The sequence below is a fragment of the Zonotrichia leucophrys genome, chromosome 3, assembly GCF_028769735.1.
Source record: "Zonotrichia leucophrys gambelii isolate GWCS_2022_RI chromosome 3, RI_Zleu_2.0, whole genome shotgun sequence".
Lineage (NCBI taxonomy): Eukaryota > Metazoa > Chordata > Aves > Passeriformes > Passerellidae > Zonotrichia > Zonotrichia leucophrys.
In genome coordinates, this window is record NC_088172.1 from 74,334,358 (window position 1) to 74,347,654 (window position 13,297).

Below are 13,297 nucleotides of genomic sequence, written 5' to 3' on the forward strand. Positions count from 1 at the left end.
AGTGTTTCGATATAGCTCCTTTTATTGTGGCACTGCAAGTCCCACAGGTGGCAGTAAGGACACTGTTGAAGTCTCTACTGTCTCTCTCAGACCAAACTCAGTTCTTTACTGAAACACCGGGATAGTGTTTTCAATAGTGACCCTCATAAGCTGCAAAATAGAAACGTTAGCTTCTGCATGACAAGGTGACTTGGAAATGAAAACAGTTATTTTTTTACTCCTGCAATTAGAATAGCTGTAGTTGCCTCTGGGATGTTGAGATCAAGTCTACAGTTACCACACATTCCTTACAAAAACAGGAAAATGGACAAGGTAAAAATTCTCTTCTCTCAGGTCACAATGATAAGGAAAAACAAGTTCAATGCTCCTTTATAAATGTGCTTACCTTATTCATCTCCATCTCATGAGATGCAAGCTGGCACTGTGATTCTTCTAACTGGCTAGCTAGAGAATTCTTTTCCCTTGTAATTCTCTCTATTTGGGCCTCCAGAACAGCCACATCCTTAGACAAAGCTGTCACCTGAAACAGTCCAAGAACACTGTAATGATGCAATTTGACGAACCACAGAGCAAACTCTTGTGGAACTTTCTCCTCAAAAGCAACTGTATAGAGACAAAATACATGACATTAAAAAATGTAATAAAAATCCAGTATGTACAATAAAAATATATCCTATATTATTAATAATAGAATATGGCTACATTATTTTATTAATGGGTTCACTCTTATAAATTTATTTATCATGCAGTAGTCTATTTGAAACTCTTCATCAACTGCACTAGTCTCCAGGACTTGTTAATACGGACAAGGTATCAGAAGCAGCTGGCTACATTAGTTTTGCAATGTAAGAGTACTATTTAACACCTTCTTATCCATCCTTATGTAGATTGATTCAAACCAAATCGTGTTCCCCTAGCTAAAGTAAACTGTTGCTGCAAGAATCGATCTTAAATTAATTTTCAAATTCTGAAAATATTTCAACACTATAGGTCAAAGCATACTGTTGTGAAAAACTCATATAGAATTAGTATATTAAAAATTCTACTGTAATTCAGATGAAATTTTGCTGGATGATTAAAAAATATAACAATAAAACAGACAGTGAACCTTTAGCTGTTTAGCCCTGAAGCTTACTAATATAAGTGGAAATAATGGTGTCTGACAGTTCTAGGTTAACTTTCAGAAATTCAAAGCCAAACCTAGTGGATTATATATTCATAACTATTTTTCACTCCTTATACATCCACCTGATTTAACTATCATGGCAATTCTCCCCTTCAAACAAACCATTTCATAAAGTAAGCAATAAAATATTGAGATGAATCTTGACTTGATCCACAGTATACCATTTCTACCACCTCATAATCCTAAAACATAAAAGTAGTTAATCATATGTAGGTGTAAATCATTAACATAGATCATCATTTTCTACAGTCATCCCATATCTTTAATTACCAAGCATGACATCATCATAGTGTCACTATATGTTGTTTAATGTATGTGCAGGATTTATTAAAAAAAAAAGTGCACAACTACTTAAAGTGGGAATTGGTTCCAGTTAAACAATTTCAGTGGGTGATGAAATACAAACTAATGTGATGACATGGAGTGAAATATTCTACCAAAAAAAGTATGAAATGCTTGTCTAATAGGCTGTATTTTGGAGTGAATACACTGCTTTAAATCAACTTGTAATAAAGCAATTAACTTCATAAAAGGGATAACTTCTAATAGATAGCAAAAAGTCAAACGAGGAATTGCTTAATAATGTCTCCAGTGGAAGATTATTTTTTAATTTCAGTTTCCCTGGCAACAGATCACTGATGATCAGTTCACATACTTAAAGATCCCTTAGTTCCCATCACTGTGCTTAATATCTGTTTTTGGTATCTGGAATTGGAGTCAAAGGTTTTTTTATACACACTTAAATGGCTTATTTTGCTCAGTTTGTGCTCTCCAAATTTTTAGAAATAATACATACAACTTATAAAAGACTCCCAAAAAATAAGAAAAAGTGTTCAATCAGGAGAGAAATTGACACTCTTGTTCAATTAGTTCAAGATGTTGCAGATCAAACATGAGCATGAATACCACTACATAGCATACAAAGCATGAATACCACTAATTCATGAAGTATTTGTCTCTCTACATTTCTTCCCATTTTAATCACCTTAGAAGCCTCCTCTATCACAGGCTTACTGCTGTTAGCTTGAGCTTTCCTCTGTAGACTCCATTGGGCAGTAAACCCTCATGTTTTATACTCAAATTACAGCAGCATCTAGAAGGCTAAAACAAGGTTATCAAGACTATCACGATGGTCATGGCATAAATGATGAGACAGATTCTCTCCCAGAGAGTTTATAAACATTAGTAAGAGTGAGAAAAGAGATTCCAACACATTTCTGCAGGTGGGAAAACCAAACATATGATAAGATCACTTTGAAATAATGACATTGTAACATTAATGTATATAATAAGATCAAATAGCAAAGAATCCTAAATTTGACATTTGCTAACTTCTGAATGCTTGCCATGGCAAACTAAATAATAATTTTTATAAAAAAACTAGGTACAAACCTTTCATCACATATTACCTAACTCTTTCTTACTCTGACACAGTGCATTAAAATTATTATGCAAACTAAAACAAAGTGCATAACACCAACAACCTAGTATGTACCTAGTGACATAGCACAAAACCCAGTTATTCAAACTCAAAACATCACTTATCTACCATTGCTTAAAAAAAAATGGTAGAAGTGACTGAGCTCTCACACCCCAAACTAAAAATAAAAGACAAGTAAATGAAGTTTAAAGAGGATGATACACTCATTGTAGTGCACAAACAGGGAAAGAACCAACCCATACCATTGCTGCCAAGTCCTCCTTTTCCTTCTTCATTTCCCGCCGCAGTGCTTCTTTTTCATCAGCCCTTTTATTTAGCTGGGCAGCCAACTCCTTTTCAAGATAATTCTTCTGTCGTTCCATCTCACTTTTCAGTTGATCACAGTGGATGAGAGCCTAAAAAACCCAATTTACTTAAATGAAAGAAACCTAATATTGTTAAACAAACACGGTATTCATTTAATAACCTCAAAGAAACCAGTTTGCTATTAGAAATGTCTTTTTTTTAATGCTTTTTAATGATGTTTATATATATCCTACTGTGTTAACATCTAGAATAGGACTAACAAAATGAAAACAGATGTATATGTTTGTAGGTTTGTAAGTATGTTTAAGATGCCTTACTGTAACTGAGAAATTTAATTGCTTTTAGGAATAATGGCAAAGATGGAAGCATTTTTCTGGGTGTATTTTCCAAATAAGTAGCTGTTCTTCTAAAATTATGATTACTCATCTTACATTTAAAATTTGAAATTCCTGAATGCACATCACTAAAATCAGCCTCCAGTATTTGACTCCTTGCAAATACAGTGCTTACTGTCTAACTAAAGAACTGAAGGAAAAATAAATAAAATGTATGAATGTATGCTCTTCCATTGAAGTCTTCTCCTGAAGTGAATTACTGAGTGCAGAATGCTAAGAAACCTGAAAGCAGTCAGTAAAGGTACAAAAAAAGACAAATAAGTTTCAGGTTTGTCAAAAATTTATTCTACTAAATGCCTCATAAAGTACTGCTTAATTTCAGATGCTAAACCACAGGATTATAGATGGGTTTTCTATGAAAAAAGAAGAAATGTAAGTTCAAGAACTCTCAAAACACTGTCTTCACTATCTTCTAAAAATGCTGGATGAAAAATAAAGATGTTTATCTATTTATGCTGCTGTATCTCTGCCAAAGTGTAGAATTTGAGTGTTATGTCAGCTTAAATCAGAAATACACTACTTCATTACAAGTAAATCTAAGTATTCAAAGCACCCTGAAGGGAGCTTTGCTAGCCTACGAATGAACTAGATTTAATTTCAACATTCCACTGATATCCAGCATATTCTGTTTCAAAGAAGCTAGTGTATTCTCCCTTTAGGAATTCTAACTTTTTACACTTTATTTTCAAATCATTTTTTTTAAACTGCTTATTTTTCTTTCACTCAAAGCCAATTCCCTGTGTTTAGCTTTTTTGGCTTTGGACTGTTCATGGGGGGAGCAAATTAAACTACATTTTTTAGAGAACTCTCTAACAGCATCCTTCAGTTTTATGGCAATTCTGTGGGACCCTCTTCAGGTGAGAGAATTCCTCTGTTATGGCATTAAATCCTTTTCTGTAAGAAAGAATCATCGACTTCAGCAAACAATTGCCTGCATAAAACTGCTGCAGCTTGGTAGGCATCCAAACCAATGCACTCTAGAAGAAAGCAGTTGCATTAGTTGCATTTCAAGAAGAAAACGTGTATTTTGTTAGCTCCACTGTTCTGACTACACAATGAGCATTTCAAACAATTATTCTTTTATGACATTTGTGTCAAAAATATATTCCTGATTTTGCTTCAACTTAAACATAACATATTTCCTTCCTGCTCTATGCAATAAGCAAGAGGCCAAAAACTATAGAGACAACCAAAAGTCAAGAAGAAATGGTGGTTTAAAATGATAAGCACCTGAGGTTAGACTTTGGGACAACAGGCTGATGAAATTGCAATTATAGTATTTAAAAGCTTGATGTTTTAATTCTCACTTCTGTTATGTGGAGTCTTCTATGGGATTCCATGCTAGTTATCAAGAAAAACAGCACTTGAGAGTAGAATAGGACAGGGCAAAAAAAAGATGATTTGTACTTACCAAGAGGTATACACCAGTACTTGTAAAAAGGCAAAATTAATGCAGTATAAGTAAATTTTTTTCCTGTTCTTTCATATTAAAACAGTTTTGGGACATGAAAAAAATACCAGACTACTATTCAGCCTTGAAGACAAACTGGCAGGACTTCACACAATCCTGCAAGCACCCAGTCTTCTCTTACAGCACTGGATAAAAAACACCAATTTTATCAATAGAACAATTACATCAACCTTGTTTGCATTCAATTACAAAAACCAAACCAAAGCAACCCTCTCTCAATTCCACAGTAATTCACTAATAGTACAGTAGATGTCACTAACTATCAAGGAAATAATTTAGGTGAATATAGGTTGATTGTGTACAGGGCTAACACAAGCATTAGATCAAAACTGGTTTTATCACTATTATTTACATAGCACCAGAAGCTTGGACAAGCTTAGCATTAGACAAGGCTTCTCATCTTCAAAGAGCTCTGACAGTCAATCAGTTCTTGCACTGCTCTCATCCGAGGCAAAAAATAACTGTTTGCAAGCATTTTAACTATTTTTCCAGAGTAGGTCAGAAGGGTGATGTCAAAATTATCCTCTTACATATCATGAATATCTTTGAAAATTCTACAACTGAATTTATATCACCTAGCTGTGAAAGTACATCAATTAAAAAATGCAGCACTCCTCATAGTATTGATGAGAATTTAGGAACTTGAATACAGAATTCACATTACTGCTCAGAAATAGTCACATGGTGCAGTTGTTTTAAATCTACATTATATTAAAATATGACAAAGGTCTTATGCAGGCATTCTCTCATTAGCATGAAAACTAATTAACATTTGCATAAGATTGGAACTAAAAAGCTCTAATTTCGTGATGGATTTACCTTTGTTTTTTCAAAATTGGCCTCTTCTGCCATTTGCACAGCATGTTCAACTTGCTTACAAGCATTAGATTCTCTTTGCTGCATCTCTTTTATGCTTTGTCTCACTGAAACAAGTGCATCCATCAAGTCATCTCTTTCTCTGCATATTAAAACAAAAACCAAGCCAGATATTTCTATTTCTTTTTGTATGAGAAAAAAACCCAAACAACAGGTATACCAAATATAAAATACATACAGATAAAAGACTTCAGCAAAGTGGTAAGCAAAGCAAGATTAAAACTCATAAGTGAAAGACAGCATATTGCAAGCTTGGCAGATACTGAAAATATCATTTGCTTGACAACCAGTCCTTCATTTTAAAAGGATGGACCATTAGAGAAACTGCCAGTTAAGACAGCAGATCTCAAATCATTAATGTACAGAACCTGAGCACATTCTGTTTATGTAACAAAATGGGGATCCATGCAAATAATAAAATAAAGGCAATATGGAATTACACTTTCATTAAATGTAAAACTGGGAAAAAATAATAAAAAGGAAGGGTTAGGTTCAACAAGTAATCTCGAAGTATATCAAATGACAATCTAAATCCCTTTGCTGCAAACTGGGACTAAGCCAAACAATAGGACACCTGGATTCTACAACTCTGCACTAAAACACTGAAATCTGTACTAAATGGTAAAGCAGAGTTGGTAAAATGGTAATACTTAACCTCATCTTTTCACTATTTTGATATGTTAAAAGCTTTTAAATTTAAGTTTTATCTGTTGTCTGTGGTTTAGGTGCAGCTCAAGATTCTGTATGAAAACTGTTGTGTTCTTAATGTTGTGTAAAATGGCAACACATTTTTTTGTATTTGCCAGAGACCTAGCAGTCATACTTTGAAATTTCATTTCATTTTTGAATTGGATAAAGTTCCTTTGAAAATTCCTACTGAAATACCCTTGTTTTTAATAAACTGCACCACACATAGAGGTAGCTTTTAGATTTTTTTAAACCTCCAAATGAAATAATGGTTTAAGATAAATAAAGAGGTCAATTCAAATCTTTTATTTCAAGCTCACTATAATATAAGAGAACAAGAATGCACTGATTTACAGTTTGTTCCTATTTTCCAACATCTGTGACAAATAATGACTTTTGTTACAAAAGCAGATTTTGAAACATGACTTCTCAGCAACAGAGCTTTGCCAGAAAATTTTTGGACTTTCTAATAGAAAAAAATACATAAATCCTGGCAATAACCATCTAGTGCAGAGGGATAGTGCCCACTTGACCAAGTACATATATGTTCTATGCCCCTTCAGTCTCCCTGCTTCTAACTGACCCACTATTCCATCTCAGGCTCATTTAATACTTCAGAAATTCCAAGAACCTTCAGATATCTGACAATAAATAGATGGCTGTTTAAAAAACTTTGAGAAAGTTGCAGTATCCTATCATTATTACTAGCAAATAGAAAGGTAGAGTTTTTTTTGAAGATAAATTGACTTGCAGACTTCCTTAAGGAAAAGAATTTAATATTAGGATCCCTGAATTACATATATCCAGCCTATATAGCTTTTTTCTTTTTTTCTCCCTTCCCTTCCCTTCCCGTGATTTTAAAAAAATATTTAAATAAAAGTATACTTTTTTAAAAAAATGGTGCAACAAATAATTTCATTTATTTTTGTCCAATGTTACTTCTTTTCCCTGTCTTATTGTAGTCAGGGAGGAACTGCTACAGGTGTTGGGGTAGGAAATGCATCCTACCCCAAGCACACAACCTATTGTTGATGTATCGAAAAAGTTCCTCAGAGATAAAGAAAATAAAGTGGAGCCAGACAAACTTCAACTACATAATAATAATGAACTGTTGCAAGAAATAATCAGTCAAAATGCATGGACTTGCACAATATTTGTGCTGACAGAGTGAAGGATTTGTTTGTACAAAAAGTACAGAAAACAGACTGTAAATTGTCTCATTATCTGGTCAGCCCAAGGTACATAATTACATTATAACAACTAAAATTCTCTCCCACTTGAAATAAATAGCAAAGCTATTGTGGATTTTGAAGTAGTTGGGACCTACATTTACTGATTTCAGCATTATGACTCCAGCTTGGAGTGTATTGTTCCAGAAATGCATCTCTCTCTACAAATGTAACCCAACACATTGAGACTTAAAAGGTTTAATGCAAGCAGCCATGGCCATGCTTCCTGTCACTGACATCTTTTCATAAAAATCCTTTCTTTAGGATTTTTCCTTCTGGGAAGCTGAGGCCCCAGAAAAAGAATGTAAACAATGGTTATCTGCTGCTGTGGAATGCAACAGGTACACCTGTGATTGGCCCATGTTGGATGTTTACAATTAAGGGCCAATCAAAGACCAGCTCTCTCTGGGACAGAATCAGAGAGAGCTCCTTTATTATTCATTCCTTTTCTATTCTTAGCTTAGCTAGCTTCTGAGAACTTTCTCTCTATTTCTTTTTAGCATAGTTGTAATGTTATATATATATATTTATATATATAAAATAAAATAATAAATCAAGCCTTCTGAACATTCTCAACATTCTCGTCTCTCTCTTCACCCTGCAACCCTTGCACGCCCTGTAACAGCTTCCAACACAAGTCCATACTGCCAGTACCCACCTCGTCAGCCTCTCGATGGTCTGCACGTGGGCATTGCAGTGAGTCTGTGCGAGAATGGCCTCGTGCTGGGCACAGTTCAGGCACAGACCACCAACCTGGCTAGAATTCCTGGCTGCAAACAGGGACTTCTGGTGTTTCAGCCTTCCTTCCAAATCTTTGCATGTCTTCTGAGATTCTGAGAGGTCTTTTCTAGAAAGAAGAAATTTGTGAAATTAGATATTTCTACAAGTCATATTCATATACAATATATAACTACAAATGCAACCTCAAAAGAACTGTAAGAATCCCTGTAATGAACAGTATTTTACACATTTTCAAGAGGCTAAGGAAGACTTTAACAGAGAAGTAACAGTTGAATGGCCCAATCAAAATTATTAATAGACAAAACAATACTGTGTTAATTTGTTTCTTTCCCCATATTATCAGAAAATATTGAACTTAAACAGAAATTTATTAGAGGAAAAAAACCTGTAGGCTTACATTTTGTCTGAACAGAATATAATATTAATTATTAGGAAAAAAAATCAGCTGTATAAATATTTCAATACTCTAACAATTTCCTGTTACTTTTATTAATAGTACCACTAACTTCATATTTATTCTCTACTCCCTAGACAAGAAATCAGCACATTCACTCAGATCCAGCAATATACACAACCTTTTGAGGTCAAACACATGTGCAGAAAAACAGGCTAAGTTTTTTACTTGTCTCCCAAATTTTTACCAGGTGCTCAGAAGCATTTTCTCCAGAATTTCCAAGCATGTGTCATGCTGGGGAGATCGCAAGCAATAGGAATGTTAACATCAGGAAGTTCCAGACAAACGCACACTGTGCACATATAGATCAATTTGACAAATTGTGCAATGAATCCAAAGCTTTGGGTTTGTTATGCAGGCCATCTGGGCAGCACACACTCAGGAAGTCTGACACATTCTGCTTGCATTGGATTTACTGTGCACATGATATATACACTGCGTGCATTCTTATTTCCATCTGGAAAATCTTCTGTGCACTTTTTCCAATTTTAGTACTTGGTCTATTACATATAACCCACTATAACCTGAACAGAATTTGCTCTGCATATATCCTTACACAGTCGTGGTGCAACAAACCTATTGTTGCAAAGTTTTGGACAGAAATCAGCAAGTTCTGTGTATACTCATCCTTGAAGTTAAAAGGGAAGAAAGAATTATATCACTGAAAGCAATATAATTTCTCACTTCAATAAAATTTAGTTTTGCAGAACTTCCTGTTTGCAAGATCATGCCTCTTAGGAGAAATCAGAGGCTGAATAATGTACTTAAGGAACTTTTGAGACAATCCCCAACAATTACTTTTGAGTAAATATAACACTTGAGGCCAAGGGGGAAAAAAAATTGGATCATGACAGCTGAAATTAAAGATCCTCCTTTACCTTCACTAAGACAACTGGCTTTGTATGTTGCTGGTTTCACCAAAGTATTCTTTTAACCTGTCTCCCTACCAATAACTCTTTTTACACACAGAACAGTCTAGCATTTTCAAAAATATGAAACCACAATTTATTGAGGGAAAAACATGATTAAACAGTAGCAGAAAGTAGCTAATTATGGAAGCTGTCACACAAGATAAAATTGTAACCTCTCTCTTTTCTTTGAATGGTCTATATTACATGACCTTTCTTAGGGGAAAGAGGGTAAAAAAGATAAGATGTTTTATATATATATATATATATATATATATATATATATATATATATATATATATATATATATATATATATAAAAGAGATGTTTTACATATATGTGTACATATGAGTGTGTATATATATATATATGTACTACTGTTTCTATAAAGAAGCAGTACATTCAATTTTGCTACATCAATATTTGAGAGAATTTAATAGAAAACCAGTTTTTAGGGATACTATTAGAAGACACAACATTCAGACATTCAGGCATTCTCTTAGTTAAATTCAGATTAAGAGTGATTCATGCTGTTACGCAGTGACAATTTTTTAAGGATTATTTTAGGAAAAAAAAATTAACTTTACCTTAGAGACTGTATTTGATCATCAAGGATATTGACTTTTTCTTGATAAAGAAGTTTTAGATTCTCCTTTAGAAAAGATGGGAGAAGATATGTCTTACTTTCTTCATAACAGTCTTTACAAATAAACCTAGACTTTACCCACATTCTTTTTCCCTGAGGACATAAACCTGCTGAAATACTAGTGGCAGAGAAACCTAAATATTTCACTTTTCTGGAAGTCTAAAAAGTGAACAACCCTCCCATTTTTTTGTTTCTAAATAAGGTTTTTTTGCCAGATCGTCATATGGTAAATTGTTTCAATTCCAACTGCATTCCTCAGTTCTCTACAATGATTCACAGAAACTGATAATCATGTCTTGAGTTTGCTCTTTCTTTTCCACAAGTCAGCAGATATTAATACAAAATTATTAAGAACTTCAGTTACACAGGCTATTTATTTATAATGCAGTGAGTTACTCTTCATATACCTGGTGAAGAACTAGGTATATGAATCAACCACACTCATGTTAAATACAATGGTGATAACAAAACCAGATAAACACTACAAATTTAGCTCACTATGACACTTAGTACAAAGTTACAATCAACATGATTCTCCTGATTGAAATGTGGCAGATGAAGAAAAAAGCAATTACTGTAAAACACTGCTTCCAAACAACTGCAGGCATCAGTGATCACTGAGGTCTTCAGCTATGAAATAATAGTATAAAAAACCCCAAAACTATGTATTTATATGAAAAAACCCTCAAACCCCATATAATTGAAGTACTGTATAAATTCCACAGTACACAAATGCACATGAATAAAACATATCAAAATTTTTCAATTAGCCAAGTTTTTTCCCAAAAGATAGCAAAACTGCCCCACTACTGCAGAGCAAAATGAAAATGAATATCCTCTGAAACTAAAAATACAGGAAGAAACAACATCATCTCTAAATTACTGGGACTCCTCTGTATCTCTAAAAGCACCAAGTGTGTAATTCATCTTAGGGAAAGCAGATTGCATAAAACTACTTTTGTACCTTACTGAACCTGTACTGCTCCAGGAGCAGAACAACTCATTATGAAAAGAGCTTGTGTGGAGGGCTACATAAATTACACCAGCTAGTTCCCACCTGCTTGGGTGCTGTGTTACACCTAAGATTCCCCCAAGTACAGTGAAGTCATCATCTTTAAACAAGAATTATCTCTGGGAAGTCATCATCTGCAGATAAAACCTGCCATCTGTGTCTAACTGCACAATAATATTAATTAGGATATAATGAGAAGATGAGGTTTAAGAGAATAAAATTTGGGCTCAGATTAAAGTTCAGTCAACTAAGACTTCTGTGTCTTTTGAAAGCCAATCATCAGAACTGGAACAACAACAACAATCCTGAAGAGTTTTGCAAAGGTAGGAGTCTGTGAAGGAAGGTGATACCAACCAGTTCTATGGGCCATCTGGCTTTGTCTCCAGAAGCTGGTGCCACAAAAGCCTGATCTTTGTTATGTGTCAGTGAGGAGGTGACAGGCTGGTGGGTGCTACAGCCTTTACCACCTACAGGCCAGGATTTCTGAGTATTGGCCTAAAATGAAAGTATTAATGCTTTAGTTACGATTATGCAGGCTGGTTTTTTAAACAAATTTCCTTACTTAAGTATTGAACCTTATAATCTTCAGTAGAATATAAGAACCAATAAACAATATTCATAGAACATAAGAACCAATAAACAATATTCATTATATTCTACTGAACAATCCTCAGTAGAATATACGAAACAATAAACAATTTAATTAGGTTAGCAACCTATGAAAATTATGTTACCCAAGGAAATCCATATTTACAAATTCTCATTAAATTTTGACTAAAATTCCATTTGCAGACAACCATTTGTATACCCTTCCATAAAAATAATCTGGCCAGATGCTTGAGCACTGATTAAAGCAACAAAAAATAAAAACTTACTGAGGCATCAAGAAGAGTTTGTTCTCTCAACATGTATTCTGCAGTTAAGAATTTCAGCTTCTGATGGAGTTCCTCATTTTCAAGTAAAACTGACTGTTCTTGATCTTTTACCCCACACAACTCCTCCTATAGGATGAAGGTATTGCATTTAAAATGTTCTTTAAGATGGCTATCAATATTGAAATGCATCTTGAGACCAAGGCATCTAGATGAACATTTTCAAAAGTTTGAACCCTTTTAGAGAGACTAAGAATTTGCAAAAGAGAGATTTTGTATTTTTGCAGCTTATACTGTTGTAAATCTTAAAAAGTGCTTAATTGTATTTGTGACACGATGTAAAAATGTCTTTAAAGACCCTTAAAAAATTTATACCAGATACCAAGAGACAGGGTAAGGAATCTACTGAGCTGCATTTGGCTCAGTTTTGGTCATTACAGCAATCGATCTCAAATTTAAATGTAAGCTGCTTTTAATGCAGTTCTTCACATTTGAGGGACTAGGGTTTTAGCAGGTCAAATAAGTTATCTGATACCTTGTAAAACTTCACTTCTGCTTCCAAATGTTTAATGTACTGTGACTGATCAGAGATTATAGGAACAAGATCGAAAAGGTCTGCAGGCACAGCTTCTGGGGGCTTCTGAAGGAGGTAAAGAACAACATGTGTTATGTTCTGATTTTCCATTGTTGCAGTAAGACCTTGCTTGCACACAGAATACAACCTACAGTTTTCTGGTAAGGCTTCAAAATGCACCCAGAATTGTTAATGGAGTCTTCTCCATTGACGCTAGTTCACACTTCTGAAGGAAAACAAGTATCTTTATGCATATCCCTATTTTTGAAACACACAACACACACCTATGATTTTGGGTCACAAACATGCCTTTTTGTGCAAAAATATTCCATGTTGTATTTCCAAATATAATTGAAATCTAAAAGAGATCAAAGATTCAGACACTTACATCCTTGTTTTTAAATATTACTTTTGAAATATTCACCATTGAAAAAAAAAACCAAAAAACCCTGAACAAACCTGAACAAAACCTCCACAAAGCAAAATTAAAAAAAAAAA

The 13,297-nt window shown here is 34.1% G+C and overlaps 1 protein-coding gene across 2 annotated transcripts in view; it reads right to left on the reverse strand.

Annotated features, from left to right (window-relative positions):
* The window catches only part of SDCCAG8 (SHH signaling and ciliogenesis regulator SDCCAG8), a 106,255-nt gene that overhangs the window by 82,802 nt on the left and 10,156 nt on the right, over positions 1-13,297 (reverse strand). For both annotated transcript variants that reach the window (XM_064708836.1, XM_064708835.1), the window contains exons 4-11: positions 12,761-12,865; positions 12,229-12,354; positions 11,708-11,848; positions 10,283-10,347; positions 8,250-8,438; positions 5,619-5,757; positions 2,870-3,022; positions 386-520 (exon numbers count right to left, since the gene is read on the reverse strand). In XM_064708836.1, coding sequence (XP_064564906.1) covers positions 386-520; positions 2,870-3,022; positions 5,619-5,757; positions 8,250-8,438; positions 10,283-10,347; positions 11,708-11,848; positions 12,229-12,354; positions 12,761-12,865 — 1,053 coding nt within the window. The remainder of the gene's footprint in view (positions 1-385; positions 521-2,869; positions 3,023-5,618; positions 5,758-8,249; positions 8,439-10,282; positions 10,348-11,707; positions 11,849-12,228; positions 12,355-12,760; positions 12,866-13,297) is intronic.